The sequence below is a fragment of the Cupressus sempervirens genome, chromosome 3 (assembly GCF_028749045.1).
Source record: "Cupressus sempervirens isolate cs-2001-9-10 chromosome 3, ASM2874904v1, whole genome shotgun sequence".
Taxonomy (NCBI): Eukaryota; Viridiplantae; Streptophyta; class Pinopsida; order Cupressales; family Cupressaceae; genus Cupressus; species Cupressus sempervirens.
Window position 1 is genome coordinate 461,670,349 of NC_143120.1, and position 27,850 is coordinate 461,698,198.

Consider the following 27,850-nt stretch of genomic DNA (forward strand, 5'->3'; position numbering starts at 1 on the left):
GATAAAAGTTAGCAAGTACGAATTTTAGATTCTTTTCATAATCAGGCATGTGGTGGACACTTCTCTGCAAGTGTCATTGCACATAAGACTTTGAGAGCACAATACTATTGGCCCACACTTTTTCAGGATGCTTATCAGTGGGTGAAGAAATGGGAATTGTGTCAGCAATTTGTTGGCAAGCAAAAGCTTGTTGCTCTTCCATTAAAGCCATTTGTGATTGATGAGTCTTTTCAACAATGGGGAATTGATTTCATTGGCACTATTAATCTATCATCAAGCAAAGGGCATACACATATCCTAGCAGCAACATATTACTTCACTAAATGGGTTGAAACAATTTTGGTGAAGGGTTCTACATCTGAAATAATTTTTGACTTTCTAAAGTAGAACATCATTTCCTATTTTGGTGTTCCGAAATTTTTTGTTTCAGATAATGCAGCTGCTTTCTCATCTAGGGAAGTTACTGAGTTTTGTTTCAATTATGGGTTAACTTTGGCACATGCATTTGATTATTATCCATAGGGTAATGCCAAGAAGAATCAAGCAACAAGAGTTTAGTGACTATCATCCAATTTGTAGATAAAAAAATGTGAACAACTGACAATGCTTTTCCTTATTCAAAATCACAGTGACTAACTGTTTCAAAAATCAAAACCACAATGAACCTGAGAATTTTGTGCACAATGACAAATTGTCTTGGCTTTGCTAGATGGCTGACTGATCTCAGCTCCTAAAATGATAATTGAATCACCTTAATACCAAATGTGGGCTTGAAACAAAGAATCTACATGCTCCTCTTTGCCAATGCTAGCCACCTTGGACAATTACAAACCCCAAACAATGAAACATAGGCTCAAATAGATGTCACAGGGCAAACCAAATTGATTGCCAGCCTTGAAGAATGAAATTGCATGCATCTATAGCAGAACCCTAGGCAGTAATTATGATCCTATATACTTTATGCAAATGCCTAGCCCTCAGGATGAATGTCGTCCCTAAAAAGAAGATTGTAGACCTTGTTTTAGTGTCTATAGATGCAATTGAAGTCCAATTGCTGCCACAAGAAAGGTAGATGACAACCCAAATATGTACAATGATTTCCCAGGAAAGAACAAAGGTAGTATTGACTACTTGTAGCAACTAAAATCTCCAAACCCCAATCAAATTCCTATAGTAACAAATTGCATGTCAATAAACACAGCACAACTACTTGTATAATGTTCACAGGCTCATAGTAGATGAATGTAGGTAGAATAAGGGTGGTCAGCAAACATTAACAGCCCCAACCTTTGCCTTGGAGATGATCGACAGTCTCTAAAATCACCCAGGTGTCTCCCATGCTTGGAAGCAGATAGCAATATAGCTTCAGCAATTCGATTATATTCCCAAATACCAACAATTCCTTCAGAGCAAATTGACTTCTCAAAAACAAAATGAATAGTGGAGAAGTATCCTTCAATACCTTATATTTTAACAACAAATCTAATCACTAATCAGTAACTCTTCTAGAATTCCCAACTTATACACAAACCCTCAACATCTATCTTCTTCGAAAACAACAAAGCATACAAATCTAATCACTAATCAGTAACTCTTCCAGAATTCCCAACTTACACAACTCTCAGCATCTAATTCTTCTCCAAAAGAAACAAAGCATACAAACATTGAATATAATCCAAAAAAACAATTCTTAGACTTAACCACAATACCTCAACTATGGAAAGCACAATCAGCTACAAACCCTTACTTGAGCAAGGGCACATAAATCAACAACTTCAGAAAATACTCACAAGACCACAAAAGCAAATAGATAATTGGATAATTGGATGCTTTTCTTATCAAATAGACTCATATTTATAATCCTCCAATGGTACAAGTTTCCCAAATATAGCTTCACTTAAGAAACTTCCTCAACACATCACATTATAACATTCAAATATAATAAAGTGCCATATAACAATGTTGACTTTAATAATTAATTTATAAATAGGAGTCCTTGCAATAAATAGCCCAATCCACTGCAAGTGATGACCAACTACCAATCTCACCCAGTGCATTGCTAAATATGGCAATTGCTCAAACTTGACTTACTAAAAATATTAAGTCCACAACTGAGACCCCCAAATCAACCTGTCCACTCACAAGGGTTTCTATAATGAATGGACTCAATCAACTACAAAAGCTTGCCAAAAATGGGGACATTACAATCCTCTCTCCCCGAGATTGCTTATCTTCAAGTACTTTGGAAACACATTGAAACCTCCACCAGGATCCTTTAAAAGAAAGTGATATCCCTGTCATGACTGTACCAACTCTATGCCAACAACATCAGTAGGAGCAACAACATAACCTACAACATAATGCCCAATAACTGCACTGATGATGCAGAAGTCAGGACATCATCATAAGATAACTTTATAGGAGATCCCAAAATGCTCTCCTTCACTGAATCCATCCAAACACCCTGCCAACAATCCAACATAGGCAAAGACCAACTTTACACCTAATGCAAATCCTAAACATGTGAGTCAAATACAAGAATGTAAATACTCATCATAGTATACACCTTACTGCCACTATGACCATCCCCATCAACATCCTCCTATTGCTGTGATGACTCACCCTCAACAACACTAGTATAAACCCACATGCCATGGTTCGCTCACCCCTTTGGCCTCAAAGCACAAGTATGACCTTTAGAGAAAGGTCCTTTGCACCAATAACAAAGTTGTTTCCTCCTTAGGTCCTCTCTAGATGTATCATCAAACTTCCTTGCTGACTTCCTCTTGTCTTCAACATCTGACAGGGACTCCTCATCAACAGGCGGAGGAACAAAAGATATCGAAGCAATGTTGCTTCGAGAAGATGACTCCAATTCTCATGCCTTCCTCCTCACCTCCTGTAAGGAAGATGAGTCCAATGACTTCAGCCATCCACAAATTGGCTCAACCAATGCCTCTATGAACAACATCACACATCTGCGCTTTGATATATCATAAACCTTAATAGGGAGTCTCTAAAACTCAATAATATCCCTCTAATCTACTAGATTGCTTCAACTGAGCCAACTCACAAAAGTAAACCTCAAGACCCTTCTTATCTGACCTCTCGATCAAATGATCCACAAACTATTGATAGGAAGTGATCGGATCATGCCGTAAGGAAAGTAATCCATGGTGCCACCTGTCATGGGAAGCTCTGTCCGGATGTAATACTCCAAACCTAATGGCGTCCACCTCAGACATAGGACACAAATCTAAATAATTGTTGAGCTTATGGATCCAAGCTCAGGTTGTAACTCTCTCTACCATCAAAGTGCTTGAGAGTCATCTTATTGGGAAGCTCTCTCAAATCAGTCTATCAAGGCCTCTGTCTCTTAGGTCTCGGCCTTACTCTGGAATGCTCCCGCTTCTAAGTCAGATACATATCAAAATTCAAATGTTGCTTTATTACCTATGGTAAAGCATCCCACTTTGTAAAGTGTACCATCACATCATCAGCAAAAGGAGTAGCCTTAGTGTCAACACTGACTACATCCACCTCGGGTCTCAAAAATGCAGTCCTCTACGGCCTATCATATGTTCTAGTGTGTTTGTCATCTTTGTTAGCTAACCTACCTCGATCCTCAACTTGAACCCAGTCTCCATCTTTGTATCTATCACTGTCTTAGGATCTATCATCAACTCGACATCCATGAGAACCAATAGAAACATCTTGAGCCCTCTCCCTACTCCGTCCCCAAGGGACTGCTATCCACTACAGAGTGTCTAAAAGCTTTTGCAACACACCTGCCACATGGTGCCATCCTGCAACCAAGTCTCGGAATGTAGCCTGAACCTCTCTATCTATTTCGGAACTTGTGCTAGCATCCTTGTAGCCTGTATGATCAGAACCACCCAGACTATCAACACCACTATCACCCATTGTACCAAATTGAATCTCACAATCGCCATCCTTAAGTGGAGAAGTGTGGCCTCTATAGGTATAATGTATACCAAACCTCTTGTCACCATGCATAACGTTGAGAACCAAATCTCAAAATAATGCTCTAATCAAACTGAGTTCAATTCCTGCAAGCTGGCAGGAAACCGCTTTGATACCACTATAATAACCCTTACTAGTTATAGCTCTATCAAATATCAATTTTCTTGATTATTTAATTGGTTGACATTTTGTCAAACATTTTGCATGCAAGCACCAATCCCAATGCTTAAACCCAGTTGGCTCTAGTTGATAGTATTAAAAGATATGAACCAACTTTTGGGAATTTTTAATGCTAAAATTTTTGATTTCAAAATGTATCAATTTCATCTAAGTTTTTAAAACATATACATGAATGCAAACTAAGTATAACATTAATTTAACATTTCATCCAAGTTGTAGATATTAAAAATGTGAGCTAGCAATGCTTTTGCTTATTCAAAATCACAGTGACCAACAGTTTTAGAAAATAAAACCACAATGAACTTGAGAATTTTGTGCACAATGACAAATTGTCTTGACTTTTCCAGCTGCTTGATTGATTGCAGCTCCTTAATTGATAAACCAAATCACCTTAATACTACACCTATGCCTAAATCAAAGAATCTACATGCTCCTTGCAAACGTTGGCCACCTTGGACAACCACAAACCCCAAATAATGAAATGCAGGTTCAGTTTCCAGCTGCTTGACTGATTGCAGCTCCTTAAATGATAACCAAATCACCTTAATACCAAACCTATGCCTAAATCAAAGAATCTACATGCTCCTTGCAAATGTTGGCCACCTTGGACAACCACAAACCCCAAATAATGAAATGTAGGCTCAGAAAGACATCACGGTACCAAATCGATCACTAACCTTGAAGAATTAAATCGCAGGCATCTATTGCAAAACCCTGGGTAGTAATTATGATTGCAGGTCCTCTTTATGCAAACACCTAGCCCTCAAGATGAATGCCATCCCTAAAAAGAAGATTGTAGACCCTGTTTGAATGTCTGTAGATGCAACTGAAAACCAATCGTTGCCACAAAAAAGGTAGACGACAGCCCAAATATCCATAATGATTTCCCATGAAAGAATGAAGGTAATATTGATTATTTGCAGCAACTAAAATCTCCAAACCCCAATGAAATTCCATCAACAACAAATCGTAGGCCCACAATCACAACACTGCTGTCTCTATAATGTTTGCAGCCTTAGAGTAGATGGATGCGGGTTGAATAGGGGTGGTCGCCTTGGAGATGATTGGCAATCTCTAAAATCACCCAACCGCATCCCAAGCTTGGGCGTAGATAACAAAATAGCTTCAGCAACTTGATTATATTCCCAAATATGGACAATTCCTTCAGAGAAAATTGACTTCTCAAAAAAAAAACAATTGGAGAAGTATCATTCAGTAGATTATATTTTGACAACAATTCTAATCAATAATCAGTAATTCTTCCAGAATTCCTAGCTTACACACAAATCCTCAACATCTAATTCTTCTTCCAAAGCAACATGGCATACAAACATGGAAGATAATACAACAAAACAGTTCTTAGACTCAACCACAATACCTCAGTTGTGGAAAGCAAAATCAGCTACAAACCCTTATACTTGAGCAATGTTGCATAAATCAATAACTTCAGAAATGCTCACAAGAACACAAAAGCAAATAGATAATCAGATAATTGGATGATTTTCTCGTCAAATACACTCATATTTATAATCCGCTAATGGCACAAGTTTACTAAATGTAACTCCACTTAAGAATCTTCCTCAACACATCACTTTATAACATTCAAATATATTAAAGTGCCATATAATATTGTTAACTTTAATAATTAATTAATAAATACAAGCCCTTGCAATAAATAGCCTAATCTATTGTAGGTGACGACCAACTGTCAATTCACCCACTTTATTGCCAAATATGGCAACTGCCTGAACTTGACTTACTAATAATTAGTAAGTCCACAACTCAGACCCCCAAATCAACTAGTCAGCTCACGAGGGTCGCTATTATGAATTGACTCAATCAATTGTAGAATCTTGCCAAAAATGGGGACATTATAATCTTCCCTCCCCAAGATTGCTTTTCCTCAAGCAATCTGGCAACACATTGAAACCTCCACTAGGATCCCATAAAAAGAAAGTGATATCCCTGTCATCACTGTACCAACTATATGCTAACAACATCATCAAGAGCAACAATATAACCTGCAACATAATACCCAATGCTTGCATTGATGATGTAGAAGTCAGGACATCACCAAAAGACAACTCTATAGAATATCCATCATGCTCTCCTTCACCGAGTCCATCCAACCACCTTGCCAACAATCGGACTTAAGCACAAGCCAACTTTGTACACAATGCAAATCTTGAACGTTTGAGTCAAATAGAAGACTGCAAATACTCATCACAATATACACCCTACTACCACCGTAACCATCCCCATCATCATCCTCCTACTGCTATGATTGCTCATTGTCAACAACATCAGTATAAACCCACATACCACGATTCACTGCCCTCTTCGGCCTCAGAGCACAAGTATGACCTTTGGAGAAAGGCCCTTTCACTAATAGAAAAGTTGCCTCCTCCTCAGGTCCTCTCTGGATGTATCGTCAAACTTTTCCCCTGACTTCCCCTTGTCCTCAACAACTAGCGGGGACTCCTCATCAGTATGCAGAGGAACAACTAGTGGGGAATCTAGAATCAGCCTCATGGTGTTTGTGGAGCTTGTCAGGCTGGAAAGTAGAATAGGACACCGTTCATGGATGGTGATTCATGGCGAGCCTCTAAGGTATTTCACTTGATTGATGATGATATTTGTTGGCCAATGTATACACCCTCTGTTAAATCTTAGACATGTGTCAGATTCATCTTATGAGAATATAATTTATATTCTTAATGAATATATCCATGCACTTTAGTTTATTTAAATCAGGTAACTTTGCAATCTTAATACTGATCGAACATAGCAACTGAAATATGAATTTATAATATGAGTGCTGGTGATTTCTGCAAACAACACTGAGAAGGTTGGATGTAGTATGTGTTATGTATTGTGTTGTTTGCAGAATGGGGCACCCACCATATAATGGGTGATGGGTAGTCGCGTCCCCAATGGGAGTGACTCCACCATGGAGTCATGTTCCATAGGGTATGTGACTTCCACATCACTCCTTTTCAAAATTAATTTTAGTCATGTCTTTAAAACAATGACTAGATAGTCAGTCTTTTAATTAGTTGACAATGATTGTATTATTATTACTATGCAATAAATAATATTATTTATATATGTATATACTATATATAATGAGAAGGTATATTTATATATCATATTTGTTATATAATTTCAATAATATTTTATCTGACTGAACTATAACAGCAACACTCCCTCTTAGTTTAGAACGATAAGCATATGAATAGTGATTACCTCAATGTAATATTAGATATCTTTGATTAGAAGATAACCACCATTTAGATATCATCTCATGATATCAAGAGTAATGGCCTCAAAATATTAAGACACATGATATTCATCAAGTACTCAAAAAAAATGTCTACAGATAATGTATCCTCAATAATGCACACTATAGAAACATTCATGGTCTGTTTAAGGATCTTAATCCACTATCCAAGATATAATCAACTATGATCTATTTTAGACATCATAAGATGTCCATCACAATAGAAGGCCATGGTTATCTCAGACATCATAAGATGTGAAGGTTATGAATAATGTTTCCCCTAAGTTCAGTAATATGCCCATTTTTAATTTTCTTTTACACTACTTACGTATTTTTAAATGTTTGGAAATCTCCTTAGTTATAGCCAAGTTTTTCTGCAAGGTATTGCAAAGCCCCCAAGTGTTTTGGTGAACTTGGATTGCTATTCATTCTAAATGTTAGTGGAACTTATATAAAATGGACTAAATGTTCTCATTTAAGTCTCAATTTTTTTTTTCACAAGACTTGAATCTAAAAATGTAATTCGCAGAAGACAGCTTTGATTTGATGTGTAAAGTTCACATGCAGGTTGAAAATGCTAATATATCTGAAGTTGTTCGAACTATTGATTCAGGCTTCATTCCTGTAAGTTGAAAAACTATTGCTTGAACTATGTTTCATTTCATTTGCATCTTGGTACAAAAAAATTGAAGTATTATTTTGTTTACAAAAATGCTATTTAATGTTACACTTAAAAGTTTTTAACAGGAAAATGATGATCTTATGGGATGACTTTGATTTATCTACATAGACAAAGAAATAAGAGATTTCTTCCTATACTGTCTTTTCCCACTAATACTCAGAAGTGTAGCTTTCCCAAGCTTTCCAATGTCAAAAGCCCACAAGATGAAAAAGGGTGATATCCACAATTTGTGCCAAGAAGTGGAGTTTTTCTTTAGCTCACCAACATCAAATTTCTACCATGAAGGAATTCAAGTGCCCAACTCCAATGGGAAAACCTCTTTTCTAATGGGAAAATCATTATTTTGGCAATTAACCAAAAATGTTCCATTTTTATTTAGAGGACTTCAAAAGTTCTGCTGGATGAAAAGAAAGCGGTAGGTGTTTAGAAAAGCTCCTCAGAATATAAATGAAGTGTCCAGGTCAATGATGAAGATCAAATAAAGTAATTTGAAGGAGAAAATTTTGGGCCCACCCTTCATATCAGGGCCCAAGATGAGAAGAGAAAGAGGAAAGGAAGTGATGAAATTCAACTTTATATTATTTTCAAATGGATGGAGATGGAATTGCTTTCAAGTCATTATTTTATTATTATGTGGAGCTTAGAAGCTACCTCTAGTAAGCTATAAATATGTCTCATTTACACATAATATGGCAGAATTGAAGTCAGATTCATTTTGTTGAGATTGTCACTCAATGTCAAAGGCTAGTTAATGTCTTTAAGTATTTATGTGTAATGAGAGATAGAAGATGTTATGCATATGCTACAGAACCTTTCTAGATGTTCTGTGGTACTTTATAGTTCCTTGAAGATAAAGTTATTGTTTTAAGCTAAGCCTTAAGTTGATAGGCAGTCTATTTAAATTGCAACTCTGAATGCAGTTCAACAATTCAGTTCTTGGAATCATGTGATGCCAATTTATTAAATCAGTTTTTGTTTTGGTGCTTATCGCTGACCCTTTGTTTTGGCCAACAAATAACATTCATTGGCATTAATCATAAACTATGTTTGCAGCTGTATATTGGACTTTGTTTTAATTGGTACGAAGCTGCACGTGTTTGTGCTTTAGTTGTTAGTCCACAATCTTAAAATTTTGCTGCCATCTTAGCTGTTCACAATCAGTGCTGCATCCAAGGCAAAAACAAAAGTTGAAGGTGTAATTTGTGTTTAATGTAAAACTTTAAGGCATAATTTGAACAAAGAAAATATTTGTGAATTTTATTAGTTGAGTTATAATTAAGTAAAAACCATAACAATTTCCCACACCAATTTTTTGCATATTTTTTAATGCTTAAGGAGCAAACATAATGTTGAACAGTATGAGTTAATTTTAGCTTATGGCAGCTGAATTTGCTACTGCTTTGAAGAAGTTAATAAACTAATTTCTCATTTCTCATTATATTCATTTGACATTATATCAACCATTGCCATATTTTCATTATATAACGAGGAAGAAATATAGAGTTTGTAAGCACAGTTTACAAGACCAAGTGCAGAAATAAATCAATGCATTCTTCCTCGTGAATGATGAACATATAAAATTGTTGCTGTTTGCCAACCGCTAGGCAAATGACTTCTGCTGTTGCCCAAATGCTACACACAGGGCATTCCATCTGTCCAGTGGACAATGTCACTTAAGCCACCTAAGGATTTTCACAAGTTTGTGCCATTTGAAGCTTCCCAACCCCCATATCCAGCCAAGATTGCAATGATTCCCTATAAATGGTAGTGATCAGTTTATTCTCCTCAAATGCCTCCCAACTGACCTTTCATTTTCATACCAACACTGACTTATTCCAAAACCCAACAAGCAGATGTTTGTGTCATGTTCTCCTTTTGAAACACTTTTTGTGATATCTTCATTCTTTTCACATAAATTTTGTGAAGTCTCTAAGAGAGATAAAATTGCAATAGTGGATCAAAATAGACCTTCTGTACATAAAGCAACACTTATTATCGATGATGGTCGACTGAAAGACTTAAGTCAAAGGATTATAAAACAACAATTTATATAAGACAACAATATTTAAAGGTATGAGTCAACTTCCACTTATAGACCATAAGTACCTTCCATCAATAAGGATTTTACACTTATTAATATAGAGGGAAAGAAAAGTATGAGTATATCACTCAAGTTGGGAATGCCATATTCTGATTGATAGAGCCAAAACTATATCAATTAGTCATGAGTTGATATGATTAATGCAGTCGATTAGCTAAGGAGTTTTATAAAATACTGATAACTATGGATTACATATGACATAAAAACCTGCTCACAGTTGCCATAGGATAATCAGAACAGAGGAACGGATCATGCATGAAACCTAATATGTTCTAAAGAAAAAAAGGCAGTGACTATAAGGACATTGATGACATATCAATGTCATTCCTGTGCCAAAAGATAGCTACAGGAAGTGGACTATTTAACAAGCAATTATTGATGATATTTAAAAAGGTGTAATCATGTGATATTAATGGTCATACAATTGAAATGACCATATTGTAATAACCCTGACCCGGTTATAACTTTAACATCAATATCTTTTACTAAATCAGTAGTGGTATTTTGTCTAACACACAATAAATAACTCACGTCTTCTTATTTCCAAATCTTGTTTAGTCTACAACAGAAATTAAGTTAATTCTTTCCTAGCTGTCCCATTCCATGCACAAAGTTTGAAATGAAAATTCAGAGATTTTGGAATCAACATAAGAAATGACCTCATTATATATTAAGTGAATCACTAGCAGACCAATTCTGAAATTGAATACAATTGCAATCTTTACTTTATAATTCTGGAAACTTCTACATGAAATCACAAGCAAGTTGGAACCTGTATAGCCAAGCTACCAATCGAATTGCAGCAGGCATTTCTCCATAGGCAAAGCTGATTGCAATCTTCAGCAGGCCCAATATTGCCGATATGTATGTTGCTTGATCACCCAGCTATGAATTGTTCGATCTAAGGCTCTTAATTTCCCTCACACAGCTAGCAGCAAGTATGCACGCTGACTGACCAACATGCAGTTCTGATATAGACAAATCTCAGGTCACAAATAGACCTTTTCCTTGCAACTGCAGCCCTCTATGATTGCTCACGTTGCCCAAAAAATAAATGCAGCCCAGAATTTGGACATAAGTCCCAAAAGGCAATTAGCAAGCCTTGTATCATGCACGTTGGGCCTTGGAAAAGATATCAGCACCTCCAGGTGTAGACGCAGGTCTCATTTAATAAATGGCTGGCCTGGACTAATAAGTTGCAACTGTTAATTATGAGCTGCCAATCCTTAGGAAAAAGTCACACAACTTTCTTATGCCAAGCACGATCACAATCAATGCAAAAATACTGTGAAGGAGTGGATGGCAGTCCAGATTTGATTTCCCAAACCTCAACATGATTTACAAATGCAATTTCAGAAAAACTGTCAGAGCTCATTTATTTCTTCCAAGCACAGTAATACAGAAATGGAAGATAAAAATAATTTTCTTGGCATAAATCCACTTCTCATGCACAGAATAAACAGTAGAGAAGTGATAGCAAAATTACACAAACTCACAGCACCAATGATATTCTTCAAAGGAATAGTAGTACAGAAATGAAGATTCAACTCAAATTCCAAGTATAATTAAATCAGTATATCTCAGCAGTGATCCAATACACTTCTTAGCTTAAAACCTTTTTACCTCAGCAAGGGCATTAAAAATCAGAACCTCAGAAAAGCCACAAAGGCAACAAAAGCAAATAAATATCCAAGCATGCTTTTCTCAACAAATGGGCTTGTATTTTATAACCTCCAAATTCCTTTTTGTTGCCAAAATGTAACTTTACTCAAGAAGCTTCACTACACAACATTAATTAGAAGCTTCCTTTAGATTCTCTCACTTGACTTGGCTTAACTAATTAATAAATGACACTTCTCAATGATAACTCAACTCTCAACTTAAGTGAAATTATAAAGTTAAATTATAACTTTATAATAGCCATTTAATTATTTAATAATAATTTGGCCACTAAAAATATAATAACTCTCAAAATACTCATCATTTAAATATGCCATTTGAAATAGGAGTCATACTTATTATTTCTCATGTGATCAAATGTACTTTCCAAAAATAGAAAGGGCCCATCTTGATCAACACCAACTTACCACAAATAGTAATTATAGAAAACTAAGCCTAAACAAAGTCCAATCTGAGCCAAACGAAGACCAACTTGTAGCTTACTGAAATGTGAAGAAGATAAGACCCTCCCAAGCCAAGCCACTGCCACTAAAGACCCTCTATCCACAATAATTAGCCTAAAAGGATCACAATAATAGGTTAATCCTTGAAACTTTGATGCCAACAAAATTGGGGACATTATATGTATGGTCACTGTACAATTTAATTATAGATAATTGATATTAGCAATTATCCTAAAATAGTAAGAAAGGTATTAGAATTATAAATATAGAATAATTATTTATTAGAAAGGTTTGATTCCAATATAGAATGATAAATCGATAATGAGATCAGATTCATATGAATGAAAGTACACAATTCCCTAGACTAGTGATTAAGAGTTATTAAAATTAGTTTAAGAGTGTTGAAATCAATATTAAGGAGACTAAGTAGCTGATTATTAGAGGATTTGCAATCCGAGTTAACAAACCAATATGTTTAAGCATGAAGAGACATGCCTTCTAAAACATCCAAAGATGTTACCATTTAGCCTTGAAGGATGTAATATCCCCATTTTTGAGTTGTGGCAGATTTGATAGATTCAGTCTATCATTGGGTCCCTGTAGGCTGATACTGGTGTTTAGAGGACCCTGCTGTGGAGTTATTAGGCTCTATAGTGGCTAATGGTGAGTTTTGGATCTGTTTTCAGAGACGTACTATTTATAATAATCAATAGATGGTTCTAATGAGCTGTTATGAGTTAGAGGAGTTGAGTGATGCTTGTTGTCCTGCATTTTGTCACCACAAAATGCAAGTAACAGTACAAAACTTTTTCAAGCTAGTTTTGCATCTCTCTAAGTTAAATTTGATATTCAATTGCTTAATGTTGATCAATCAGTCAACTCCAATTTGTCTATCAAATTGTTTTATTGAAGGCTTTTATCAAGTCTTTCTTGTCTTGCTTTCTGTCAAGCCTTTGCTTGATTTTTGAGGCCTTCATCATCCTTTTCTTTTCTTTTGAGTTTGTGTTTGTTGGTTTTTAGTCCTTGGTTTTGGTCAAGTCATAGCTTTCTGTTTCCCCTTTGATTTGGTCTAACTTAGAGCTCAATCGGAGTTGTCAGTCGAAAGATATGTTCATTTTAGTGCTTCAAAAGTGGACCATTTTGATGCAACAACACAAATTAAAAATATCATGTTATTTTTTAAATTTGACATTCACTTTTTGAAAAATATAACTTAAATTCACTATGTTATGTTTTTAAGTTACTTTATCATTAAATTTTTCACTTAAAGTTGCTAATTTATAGGATCTTTGATAGAAATAGTAACAGATTTATATCAGACTTTACTTACTTTGGCTTAGTTGAATGCAATAGGTAGATACCTTCAGATAGCTTTTGATATGCTATGAGTGGATTGCCGAATGCTGACAGGAATGTAGTTTGTAATCTACAATGTTGCTTTATTAATTCTGGGACTTGAAGTATGTTATGTCTTTCATATTGCCTTGTCCACCGATCAGAGTAACTATATATACAAGTGTGAAGAGTTATGTCCCCGCAGGGGCATGACTCTATGTGGTCATAAACAAATGTTTATTAACCATAACCATTCAAAGGTTAATAATAACCAATAACATGTTCAATAATGATCTCAATGTTTATTGATGGTAATACAAATGAAGCTTGATCCCTGATCGGTGATGACAGATAAATTTAAAAGTAATCCAATGTGTATTGGTGGCAGTTGTAATATCAAGAATGATAGAATCTGATGTGAATCGGTAACAATAGTAATATATATATGCCTGATCTAAATCACATCTGTCTAAGATATACATATACATATCTGTACATATATACGTATGCATATTATCACACACACACACACACACACACACATATATATGATAGAGCATAACATATTTAGATGCTTAGTATTACTCGACTGAAGCTAAACTTTCAACACTCCCTCTTTAGCAAGGAAGAAGTAATAAAGAATCCAGATATTAGAATATCTACAGATAATACATTATTTGACACTACCACTCTAAGAAATAGAGACTCAACAAGTAACATAAATCACAATGTTATGAACACTATCATAACATAAATTATGATCTCTAATTGTCCAAAACAATATCTAGAGTAATCATACTATATTTGTTATTCATGACTTCCAGAATACTTGAACCAAAAGTCATAATAATAGGCCTATCATTTGTAAGATCATCAACTTACAAAGATTATCTTCTGAATAAATATGTCCATGAAAGATCGTCACCTTTCATTAGGTATCTGAAGCAACAATCATGGAAGCATAAACACATATGAATTGAAATTAAATTCAATATTCAAAATTACAATTTAATCATACCAAGTTTTTTTCTCTGAAGTATACCAACTTCACTTTAGCAAGAGGCTTGGTAAAAATATTAGCTGTCTGTTCATTGGTAGTGATGTACTCAAGTTTAATGATATCTCAGTCTACCATATCTCTAATGTAGTGATAGGGAATTTCAATATGTTTTGACCGATTGTGAAACACTAGATTAGTTGATAGTTTAATACAACTCTGGTTATCACAATGAATGATCGTAGGCTTCAAGGTTTCTCTGAACAAATCAAATAAAATCTTTTGTAACCATACATCTTCTCTAGCTCCAAGGGAGGTGGCTATGTGTTTTGCTTCTATAGAGCTTAGTGCAACTGAGGATTGTTTCTTGTTGAACCAAGAAATCATCCCAAACCCAAGATTGAAGCAACATTCTGAAGTAGTCTTATGCTTAGTAGAACTACTTGCCGAACCTGAATCTGGAAAACCATGAAGATTTATCTCAACTTGATCATATCTGATTCCCATGCAAATAGTTCCTCTTAGATATCTTAGGATATATTTAGTTGCCATCAAATGAATCTTCTTCAAAGTACATAAACTGACTCAATGTCAGGATGAGTATTCACTAAATACATCAATGAGCCAACGATTTTTCTGTAGAGAGTAGGATCAGTAGGCTCAAATTTATCCATGTCTTCCTTTAGTTTATGTAGATTAAGTTCCATAGAATTAGAAGCTAGTCTGCAATCCATCATTCCAAACATAGTTAGAATATCAATAGTATATTTTCCTTGGTATAGAAAGATGTTATTTTTCCCTTTTGCCAAACTTCCAGTCCTAGGAAGTAGTGAAGAAGATCTAAGTCTTTCATGTCAAATTTATTTGTCAATTTTTGTTTGCATTTGCTTATTAAATGTTCTTCACCTGTAATTAATAAGTCATCAACATATAACACTATAATAATCATGTCATTTCCATCTATTTTGAAATATAAATTAGGGTCAGCTTCATTTTTAGAATACCCTAGCTTTGTAAGATAACTATCTATTCTTTCATACCATGCTCTTGGAGCTTGTTTGAGCCCATATAGTGCTTTCTTTAACTTGCATACATGAGTAGTCTTGTTGTGAGTAATAAACCCTTCAAATTTTTCAATGTACACTTCTTTAATTTCACCATTTTGAAAAGTTGTCTTAACATCCGTTTGATGGACTTTCCATCTTTTAGATGCTACAATGGTCAAGATGGTTCTAACCGATGTATACTTGGCAACTGGAGCAAAAGTTTCCTCATAATCGATACCTTCTGTGAGAAACCTTGTGCTATGTATCTAGCTTTGTATTTCTCAATCTTGTTGTCAGGTGTATGCTTGATTTTGTACACCATTTGGAAGAAACTACTGATTTGTTTTTAGGTCTAAGTACAATGTCCCATACATCATTTTTTAATATTGAATTGTATTCTTCAATCATAGCTTCCTTCCAAGGTTGACTTGATAAGGCTTCTTTAGTGTTATGTCATGTCCCCTTTCTAGCGATATAACTTCTACCGTAGATTTGCCTATCATTGACTCTCGTAGGCAAATGATTTTGGAGAGAGAGTCATTCTGTTACCGGATGATTACATTCTTGCTCTTGGAGAGTTATAAACCGGTAAGTGGGGCCTACTTGTTCTACTGTCGAATTGAGATTGCACTTTTAACTTTATAAAGTTATTTGTTTAATTTTATAAAGTTAATTAATAATAAAGTGCATTATAATAAGTTGTTATAACAAGATGTTCTAGAAGCTTCCAGTGACTTCTCAAAAAGTAAATAAATAGAGGGTAGGGGGCACCCATTGGAGCCAAGCGGTTTTGTGGATTCGACTTCTATTTTTAGTTGGAGCAATTTGTAGTCATTTGGTCTGCAAATTCTCAAATTATCCTTGGGAACGAAAAACTTCCATGGGTAAGCAATTTTGAGGGTGTGGAATATCATCCGAATTATTGCAAACCGGAGGTGATAATTCAGTCACTTCACCTGGGTAGAGATCTGTGGCCTAAGGCCAAATTTTGTGGTTTATTGATATTAGAGGAATGGATTAACTATTGCCAAACTGGGGAAGCTTGAAGGAAACTGGAAGCATATTCACCTGGGCGAATTTGTATGCGAATTGTTACTTGGTCTTACCTGAACCAGACGGCTCAGTCCACACCAGGATTGGGCATTTTCGGTGAGAGATTTGAAAATATATAAAGAGGACAAAGTGTGAACAGATCGATAAGACCCATCTTTCCATTCGTCCTTACAGCAGCGTTTCCGTATAAGACCAATATTGTGGAGTATGGAATAATAAATAAATCACAGGTCACAGCGTATCTTATTTGTCATTCCAGGCGGAGTCGGGTCGGATCATCAAGAGAGAAGTGCAAATCGCACTAGTTCAGAGGAACGCGATCAGGCTCCGTTGATGGTTAGGAATTACATAAAAAACGCACAAACAACAGTGTTGACAGGTGGTCAGGGAGAGGTTTCAAACACAATCTGGATCATCAGCAACCATCACCATTCAGAGTTTGGAAATCGCAAACATGAATAATCCGTGGGAATGAGTATAGTGGTGACAACGATTTTTGACCAGATTTGGGTGGAAAGAAAATTGCAATTCGATCAGCTGGAACGACTACAGAGCTCATTCCAATTCAGAACCGACCAGTATCATCACCAAAAATTGGAGTGATTGTGGGTTATAAAAATTGACGGCATCAACATTCTTTCCTGATTGGGTCAGAGCAGACTTTGAACAGATCTAACAATTTCATGACGACTCTTGGAGACAACAAATTCAGGTTTTTGATATTATTCTAGCTATCTACATTCAAACCAGGCTCTATTATTCAATTATTGAATTGTTATTGAATATTGTAAGGGTTTGATTGCAATAAGATTCTTTCTTGAATATTGCTGGTAATATTATCTATTTTGTTACATCTATATTGCTTGGTGCATATTGCTGGAGATAATATAAACTGAAGGTTACATGATAAGTATTTGACGAATTGTCCCAATCCAGTATTGAATTTTTTGGTAACCCATTTAGTGTGGGTCATTTCAGTGGTATCAGAGCAGGTGTTCTTGCCATCCTGTTGGGTAAAAACATCCTATGCAACCTTATCCCAGGTATTATACATGAAGAAAAGCAACAGTTATGGGTGAGAGGCAGTCACAGAGTCCACCTAGAATTGATGCCGATGAGACTAGAGAGTTCTACAGAATCATGACTACCAGACAGCAAGAAATAGCCCAGTCATTACAAGCATTGACTACTGTAATGGAGAGAGTTGTTCCACCCAAGAATCAAGAATATGGTAGAGGTACGCCTGATCATGACAATAGAAGTGTGGTAGGCTCATAGGGTGCTTTGAGGTGCAGATCATGGACAGAAAATAGGCCTACTCGTCCCACTTTCCTTAGGGAGGAGGCCCAGGAGATAGAGGAAGATGACTTGCCAGAGGATTTTCAGGAAGATCTCAGAGCCGCTACTGCAGAATGGCAGGCATTACCACCACATGTTCGTGAGCTACTGAACTTTGATCGCTACCTGAATCAGAGGAGAGAGCATATGAGGAGTAACCGTCAGAACAGGAGGCCTAGAGGAAATCACGAAAATGAGTTGCAGCGAGCTGCTAGTAAACTCACTTTACCATCTTTCGATGGTAGTGGACAGATGACAGCACAGGCTTGGGTTCATAAGTTGGATACATTCTTGGCATTGAGGCCTATGTTAGAGATAGATGCCATCAGATATGCCACCTTGCATTTGGAGGGAGTAGCTCATGATTGGTGGTCACAAGGGATGGTTACGTTGCAGCACAACCAGGTGACATCTTACCAGGACTTTGTGGATAGATTGGTTGAGCGTTTTGATAGGAAGGATCTAGAGATCTATTTTCGTGACCTAGCACAATTGAGACAGTCGAGCAGTTTGGAGGTTTATATTAGTGAATTTCAAAGGTTGTCAGTGATGGTACAGGATGTGTCTGAGAGACGATTGGTTATCTTGTTTACAAAAGGATTGTCTGAACCCCTCAAGGGTTGGATTAAGGCATTTGACCCACCAACACTTCAGAAGGCTATGAGAAAAGCACGAAGTATGGAGCTTACGGCACCTTCTAGTAGGTTCACTTCCAGGAGCACTACTTCTTTCAGAGACAATAAGAAGTTTGATAAAAATAAAGGGAAGAGCATTGATACCAAAGGAAAATCCACTACACCCTTGGATGCAGAAGCATTAAACGACTTGCGCAGAAAGAAACTATGCTTCTATTGCAAAGTTCCATATGATAGGGATCATGATTGTCCTTTGAGAGCTAAAGGAAAGGCCAATAGAGTTATGTGGGCATATTACGAAGGATTAGATTCCGACAGTACAGCAAATGAGGATGATCACAGTGATTCAGAGCCTGAGGGAGAAACAGGGAATTTAGAGCAAAAAGAGGAACCTGAGTTGCATTTACAGCAAGGTAATTTGTCTAGCATTCAGCAGGAGGGATCCTTTAGGTTACGTGGTGTTCTAGTAGGACAGAAGGTGATCACATTGGTTGATACAGGTGCTACGCACAATTTCATTGATGCACGACTGGTTGAACGCCGTGGTATTAAGACAGAGGAGTTTGAGGGTCTCCGAGTACAGGTTGCTGATGGTTACACTCTTAAGTGTAACAGGATGGTTAGAGACATGCCCTTACGCCTGAATAATTATGAGTTCAAAGCAGATTACCTTGTGGTCAATATGGGTGACTTGGATATCATTTTGGGTATGACATGGTTACGTTTATTGGATGAGGTCACTTTTCGACTCAAGGATATGGAGATCAAGTTTGAAGTAGATGGGAAACAGCATGTGTTGAGAGCTATCAGGAATAGTGACATCCGAACTATTTCTCTCAGATGATTGGAAAGATTGGTGAGGCATAACGATATTGAATGGGGAGCCATGTGTACTCTCATGCCTACAAAGGAGGAACAGCAAAGGACAGAATATCATCCAGACATCCAGATATTGAGAAAGAAGTATAGTAAGGTATTCAATGATATTCCACCTGGTACACCGCCTAATAGAGGGATTGAGCACATCATTGAGTTAGAAGAAGGTGCTAAGCCAGTTATGATTACTCCATACAGGCATCCCAAGAGGCTCAAGGATGAAATAGAGAAAACCATCAAGGAGCTTCTCGCAATGGCACACATTAGACCTAGTAAGTCTCCTTTTGCTTCTTCAGTAGTTTTGGTAAAGAAGAAAGATGGTTCACTACGGATGTGCATAGATTACAGGATGCTAAATAAGAAAACCATTAAGAATAGATATCCTATTCCGCGGATTGATGAGCTGATAGATGAACTACATGGGGCATGCTACTTTAGTAAGATTGATTTGAGGTTCGGTTACCACCAAATTAGAGTCAGAGAACAGGACATAGAGAAGACTGCTTTCAGATGTCATTGTGGGCACTTTGAGTTTGTAGTTATGCCATGCGGGTTGACTAATGCACCAGCTACTTTCCAGACTACCATGAATAAGGTTTTCCATCATCAGCTGAGGAAGTTTGTATTGGTTTTCTTTGATGATATCTTGGTATACAGTCGGACATGGCGTGAGCATATGGCACATTTAGAGACAGTATTGAATACCTTGTAGGCAGAGTCCTTGTACGCCAAAGAATCCAAATGTGATTTGGGTATGACCGAGTTATTATACTTAGGCCATATTATCAGTAGAGAAGGAGTACGGATGGATCCTGATAAGATCCGTGCTATAGTGGAGTGGCCTACTCCTGAGAACCTGACCCAGCTAAGAGGATTCCTTGGTTTATGTGACTTCTATCGCAGATTTGTTTGCGGATATTCACGACATGCGGCCCCTATGACAGACTTACTTAAAAAGGGAGCTTTTGTTTGGACATCAAAGGCACAGGCTTGTTTTGACAGATTTAAGGAGATCATGACTTCATGTCCGGTATTAGCATTGCCCGATTTCTCAAAGCCATTTGAACTCCAGTGTGACGCCTCAGGAGATGGTATTGGGGCTATTTTGATGCAGGACAAACACCCTATTGCATATGAGAGCAGGAAACTCCGTGGACCAGAGAGATCATTCAGCATTTACGACAAGGAGATGTTAGCAATCATGCACGCATTAGCTAAATTCAGGCAGTATCTAGTAGGTGGTAAGTTTTGTATAAAAACTGACCACAACAGTTTGAGACATTTCCTTGGACAGAGAGATCTCAATGATAGACAGCAAAAATGGGTGAGTAAGCTGCAAGCCTACGACTTTGATATATCATACGTTAGGGGGACTCAAAATGTGGTAGCAGACGCCTTGTCATGCCGGCCACATCTTAGTGCAATGATTGAGATCTCCGAGGACTGGAAGCGTTTGATTGTTGCAGAATATGCTAAAGACTCTTGGGCATCTGGGATAGTTGACGGGACAATTGTTGACATCAGGTATACACTTGTGGATGAATTGATTATTTACAAGAACAGGATATTTTTAGTCCCAGAATCCAAGATGAAGCGGGCTATTATGAGGGCTCTTCATGATTCACCTATAGCTGGTCATCCCGGGTACTTTAAAACATATAGACAGGTGCGAGAACGGTTCACATGGAAAGGACTCAAGACCGACGTGTTGCAGTATGTTCGTGAGTGTCCTATTTGTCAGCAGAATAAACAAGAACACACCTTCCTAGCAGGACTCCTAAGGCCACTTCCCATTCCAGACCAAAAGTGGGAATGCATATCCATGGATTTCATTACAGGGTTGCCCTAGGCTCAGGGACATGATTGCATTTATGTGGTGGTGGATAGACTAATGAAATGTGCTCACTTCTTTCCCATCACCACTACTTACACAGCAGTACAGGTAGCTGAGGTATTCTTCAGAGAGATTTTTAGGTTACATGGGATACCCTGAAGTGTTGTAAGCGACAGAGATAGTAGATTCTTGAGCCATTTTTGGGAAGAGGTGTTCCAATTATGTGGCACTGAGCTCACACCCAGTACTAGTTATACCCGTAGACTTATGGATAGACGGAAATAGTGAACAAATGGGTGGAAGGTTACTTAAGGAATTACGTGGCTGATCAGCAGAAGGCATGGGTAAGATGGATTTATTTGTGTGAATATTGTTATAACACCACTTTTCACATGTCTATTCAGATGACACCTTTTCGAGCATTGTATGGGTATGATGCACCGAGCTTTATTGACTTGTTGATGGGTGATGTTCGGGTTCCACGTGCCGGGGATTTGATTCAAGAGAGTAAGGACATTATTAATGCTCTCCGGAATAACATAGCTCGGGCATAGAATCAGTATAAGCAGTATGCAGATCAAAAGAGGATAGAAAGGAGCTTTGAGGTTGGTGACATGGTTTACCTCATGCTTCAGCCATTTCGACAATCTACTCTCAAAAAGAGTGGGTCAGAGAAACTTAGACCTAGGTATTATGGGCCTTTTAGGATCACCAAACAAATAGGGGAATTGGCTTATGAGCTTGAGCTTCCAGCAGATAGCAAAGTGTACAATGTGTTCCATGTGTCGCACCTCAAAAAGGCGTTGGGACAAAATGTGGTACCTTCTGCAGTATTACCTCCCTTGGATGATGAAGGGAAATTAATCTTAGTACCGGAAGTCATTTTGGAAAGCAGGGAAAAGCAGCTCCGCAAAAGAGTAATCAGAGAATATTTGGTTAAATGGAGAGATCTACCAGTTGAAGATGCCACTTGGGAAAATGAAACAATTTTGCAGCATCCAGCTTTGAGATTGCTTGAGGACAAGCAATTTGAGGAAGGGCGGACTGTCATGTCCCCTTTCTAGCGATATAACTTCTACCGTAGATTTGCCTATCATTGACTCTCGTAGGCAAATGATTTTGGAGAGAGAGTCATTCTGTTACCGGATGATTACATTCTTGCTCTCGAAGAGTTATAAACCGATAAGTGGGGCCTACTTGTTCTACTGTCGAATTGAGATTGCACTTTTAACTTTATAAAGTTATTTGTTTAATTTTATAAAGTTAATTAATAATAAAGTGCATTATAATAAGTTGTTATAACAAGATGTTCTAGAAGCTTCCAGTCACTTCTCAAAAAGTAAATAAATAGAGGGCAGGGGGCACCCATTGGAGGCAAGCGGTTTTGTGGATTCGACTTCTATTTTCAGTTGGAGCAATTTGTAGTCATTTGGTCTGCAAATTCTCAAATTATCCTTGGGAACGAAAAACTTCCATGGGTAAGCAATTTTGAGGGTGTGGAATATCATCCAAATTATTGCAAACTGGAGGTGATAATTCAGTCACTTCACCTGTGCAGAGATCTGTGGCCTAAGGCCAAATTTTGTGGTTTATTGATATCAGAGGAATGGATTAACTATTGCCGGACAGGGGAAGCTTGAAGGAAACTGGAAGCATATTCACCTGGGCGAATTTGTATGCGAATTATTACTTGGTCTTACCTGAACTAGACGGCTCAGTCCACACCAGGATTGGGCATTTTTGGTGAGAGATTTGAAAATATATAAAGAGGACAAAGTGTGAACAGATCGATAAGACCCATCTTTCCATCCGTCCTTACAGCAGCGTTTCCGTATAAGACCAATATCGTGGAGTATGGAATAATAAATAAATTGCAGGTCACAGCATATCTTATTTGTCATTCCAAGCGGAGTCAGGTCAGATCATCAAGAGAGAAGTGCAAATCGCACTAGTTTAGAGGAACGCGATTAGGCTCCTTTGATGGTTAGGAATTACATAAAAAACGCACAAACAACAGTGTTGACAGGCGGTCAGGGAGAGGTTTCAAACACAATCTGGATCATTAGCAACCATCACCATTCGGAGTTTGGAAATCGCAAACATGAATAATCCGTGGGAATGAGTATAGTGGTGACAGCGATTTTTGACCAGATTTGGGCAGAAAGCAAATTGCAATTCGATCAGCTGGAACGACTACAGAGGTCATTCCAATTCAGAACCGACCAGTATCAGCACCAAAAATTGGAGCGATTGTGGGTTATAAAAATTGACGGCATCAGCATTCTTTCTTGATTGGGTCAGAGCAGACTTTGAACAGATCTAACAATTTCATGACGACTCTTGGAGACGACAAATTTAGGTTTTTGATATTGTTTTAGCTATCTACATTCAAACCAGGCTCTGTTATTCGATTATTGAATTGTTATTGAATATTGTAAGGGTTTGATTGCAATAAGATTCTTTCTTGAATATTGTTGGTAATATTATCTATTTTGTTACATCTATATTGCTTGGTGCATATTGCTGGAGATAATATAAACTGAAGGTTACATGATAAGTATTTGACGAATTGTCCCAATCCAGTATCGAATTTTTTGGTAACCCATATAGTGTGGGTCATTTCATGTTAGAAGGTTATGATTTGATAAGTTCTGTTACTAATGCAATGTAACAAGACTGAGTTCTTGTTTTCTTGCTTTCTTTTAATACTTCATTAGGTGCAACATGATTTTCTTCTATGAATTTTTTGGCCCAAAGTGGTCTCTTTTTATTGTTGTTATTTTCAACATCATCCGAAGTAGGTATAGGAGATGAAGTGTCGTTCTCCCTCTCATTATCTATCGGATGATCTTCATTTGTCTCAGTGGTAGGTTTTGTGAATATCTCAACATTATTTTTAGAAAGGTTGATGGCAATGTCTTCTTCAAATTTAACATCCTTGTTGATTTGAATTGTTCTCTGACCTGGAATATAAACCCTATAGCCTTTGGAGTTTTCACTATACGTAATGAGAATTCCTTTCTTCCTGGATGGTTCTAGCTTTGTTCTCTTTTCTTTAGGAATGTGCACATAGATTGGACTCCCAAATATCCTTAGGTGACTTAGATCTAGTTTGATGCTTGTGAATACTTCTTCTAGAGTGGTATTTTCCCAGACTGAGTCTGGACATCAATTTTGAATGTAAACAACAGTGTTAGATTCTTCAGCCCAGAATGAAGTATGAAGGTTTTGATTGTGCATCATAGCTTTGGCTAATTCGACAATTGATCTATTCTTACATTCTGCAACTCCATTCTGTTGAGGATTATAAGGTACAAAAAACTCGCTCTTAATCCCAATAGTAATGCAAAAATCTTTAAAAATTTCAGAGATGTATTTTCCTCCATTATCTAATCTTAAAGTTTTGATTTTCTTTCCTGACTGATTTTCTACTAGAGCTTTGAATTCTTTGAATTTTGAGAGTATTTCACTAGATTCCTTTTGTTTTAGGAAATAGATCCAAGTTCTAGAATAATCATCAATAAAGATTACATAATAGAGGCACCCATTTAGAGGGGGTACAGACATAGGACCACATAGGTCAGAGTGAATGAGTTCAAGTATTGCTTTAGATTTATGAACACTTTTGGGAAAGGTTTTCTTGACATTGTTACCTAGGGCACAACCTTTGCCGACACCTAAGTGATCTGATTTTATATTAGGTAACCCTTTGACAATTTTCCCTATAGATGATAATGCTTGGAAATGTAGGTGACCTAGTGTCTTATTTCATATTTCTGTAGACTCTTAAGATTTCATTCATTAGTGCAAAATTTTGTTGATTTCGAAGTTTATATAAACTGTAATGACCCTCTCTATAAAGGCCACAGAAACCCTCAAACTGAACTTAGGAATTTTGTCAAACACTTGGCGTGTAACAGTAACAATATTCAGAATATGGTAATTTCAGATTTGATACTTTCAGAATATAATCACAGAATTACAATATATATAAAGCCATTGAACTATATTTCAATTACAATGCAATAAATTCTGAAATTATTTTATTACCAATTCTGGACTGATTATTACAATGACTGTATGACAGCAAATTTACCCAAAAATTGACATATATTTCAGAATGCAAGAACCTGGTTTGAAGAACTATGGAAGAACACCACGTTTTGCTGCAGATCGTTGATGAAGACCTCCAACCGCACCCCCAAACTGTCCTTAATTTGCTGCTGCTGCCCAAACTAGCAAGGCCGTACCAGGCCGTACCTGTACGGCTGGTGAAATAAAATAATATTAGGGTTTTGGGACCCCCAAATGCAAGGAAAATGGGCGCCTAGGGTTAGGTAGTAACCCTGTAAAACCATAAAAAATAATTCCAAGGGGTTGAGGAGATATGAGCAATTATGTGGTTCCGAACCCTGCTTTGCCAATTCTGAAAATGCACTTATTTTGTCTTCAAACTCTTGTCAAATGCTTCTCCAATGATAGGGCAAATCTGAAATCCTTATTCCAACCAAAAAAAAACCCTAAATATGGCAATTTCAGATTTGATACTTTCAGAATATAATCGCAGAATTACAATATATATAAAGCCTTTGAACGATATTTCAATTACAATGCAATAAATTCTGAAATTGTTTTATTACCAATTCTGGACTGATTATTACAATGACTGTATGACAGCAAATTTACCCAAAAATTGACATATATTTCAGAATGCAAGAACCTGGTTTGAAGAACTATGGAAGAACACCACGTTTTGCTGCAGATCGTTGATGAAGACCTCCAACCGCACCCCCAAACTGTCCTTAATTTGCTGCTGCTGCCCAAACTAGCAGGGCCGTACCAGGCAGTACCTGTACGGCTGCTAGATAAAAATAATACCAGGGTTTTGGGACCCCCAAATGCAAGGAAAATGGGCGCCTAGGGTTAGGTAGTAACCCTGTAAAACCATAAAAAATAACTCCAAGGGGTTGAGGAGCTATGAGCAATTATGTGGTTCCGAACCCTGCTTTGCCAATTCTGAAAATGCACTTATTCTGTCTTCAAACTCTTGTCAAATGCTTCTCCAATGATAGGGCAAATCTGAAATCCTTATTCCAACCAAAAACAAATTCTAACAACGAATTCTCAATAAGCTCCAATGAGATGGCTGAATACCAACTCCAATTATGCAACAATTCAGGTGATATTTCACACCCTCAAAGTCGCCAATCCAAGGGAGTGATTCGTTCCCAAAGATCGAATAATTTGCAGATCCAAAGTCCACAAATGTCTTCACAATGAAGAAGTAGAAGAGTTCTCCAATCCAAGCATGTCCAAATGAGAGGCCCAGCCCTCTATTTATTCACTTTTCTAAGAAGTTGCTAGAACTTCTAGAAACATCCTTTATAATTTCTCATTATAATGCACTTTTTTATAATAAAGTAATTTTATAAAATAAAAAGTGCAACTCAAATTAAAATTATAACATGTGGGCCCCAATATCACATAATGATAAAATATAACCTCTTAACACTTCTTCAAGAGTAAGATATGACTATCTGATCCGCAGAATTGACTCTCTTTCCACACCATTTGCCTACGAGAGTCTGGAATAGGCAAATCCATGATCAATGCCATGTCGAACTAAAGAGGGGACATTACATGAACTCCCATCTCTAACACCAATAGTGATGGCTTTCTTGATGTTAGCATTTTTAGGCCAAGACAGAACTCTGTCTTCTTGAAAAGCAATTTTGTATCCTTGATCAGAAAGGCCAGGTATAGAGACTTGATTTCTTTTAATTCCAAGTACATATAAAACATTGTTAAGTTGAAGAGTAATGCCAGAATTTAGATGAATGGAACAAGACCCAATACCTCTAATTGGATGTGTGGAGTTATCCCTGATGGTTACCTCTTTTGAGTTGCACTCTAAGAAGTTTTTGAATTTGTAATGTTCCGTTCTAGAGTTTCCTTATGGAGTCCCATAGTATGCTTTAGGTAGTCTTGTCATGTGCTTCAGGTTGTTTAGTTGTGTGCTCCAGGTAGTATCCCTCAGTGCTTCGGGTGGCCAGTGCTTCAGGTAGTTCTCCTTCAGTGCTTCGGGTGGCCAGTGCTCCAGGTAGTTCTCCCTTAGTGCTTTGGGTGGTCAGTGCTTCAAGTCCATGCTTCAGGTAGTTCTCCCTCAGTGCTTCAAGTGGCCCGTGCTTCAGGTAGTTCTCCCTCAGTGCTTCAGGTGGCTAGTGTTTCAAGCAGTTCTCCCTCAGTGCTTTGGGTAGCTAGTGCTTCAAGTAGTACTATATTATCTCAAGATGATCGTATAGTAGAGTGTATGGCCGTATGGTGTAGGCCTGAAGGTGGTATGGTGTTCTCTTGAAGGTCGTATGGTAGTGTAAGTGATCGTATCG

General features: G+C 37.2%; 1 protein-coding gene across 2 annotated transcripts in view; it reads left to right on the forward strand.

Annotated features, from left to right (window-relative positions):
• LOC149567099 (Amino acid kinase family protein) overlaps nt 1-27,850 on the forward strand; it is a 250,699-nt gene that overhangs the window by 170,346 nt on the left and 52,503 nt on the right. For both annotated transcript variants that reach the window (XM_089820312.1, XM_089820313.1), the window contains exon 6: nt 8,012-8,068. In XM_089820312.1, the coding sequence (XP_089676438.1) occupies nt 8,012-8,068 (57 nt within the window). The remainder of the gene's footprint in view (nt 1-8,011; nt 8,069-27,850) is intronic.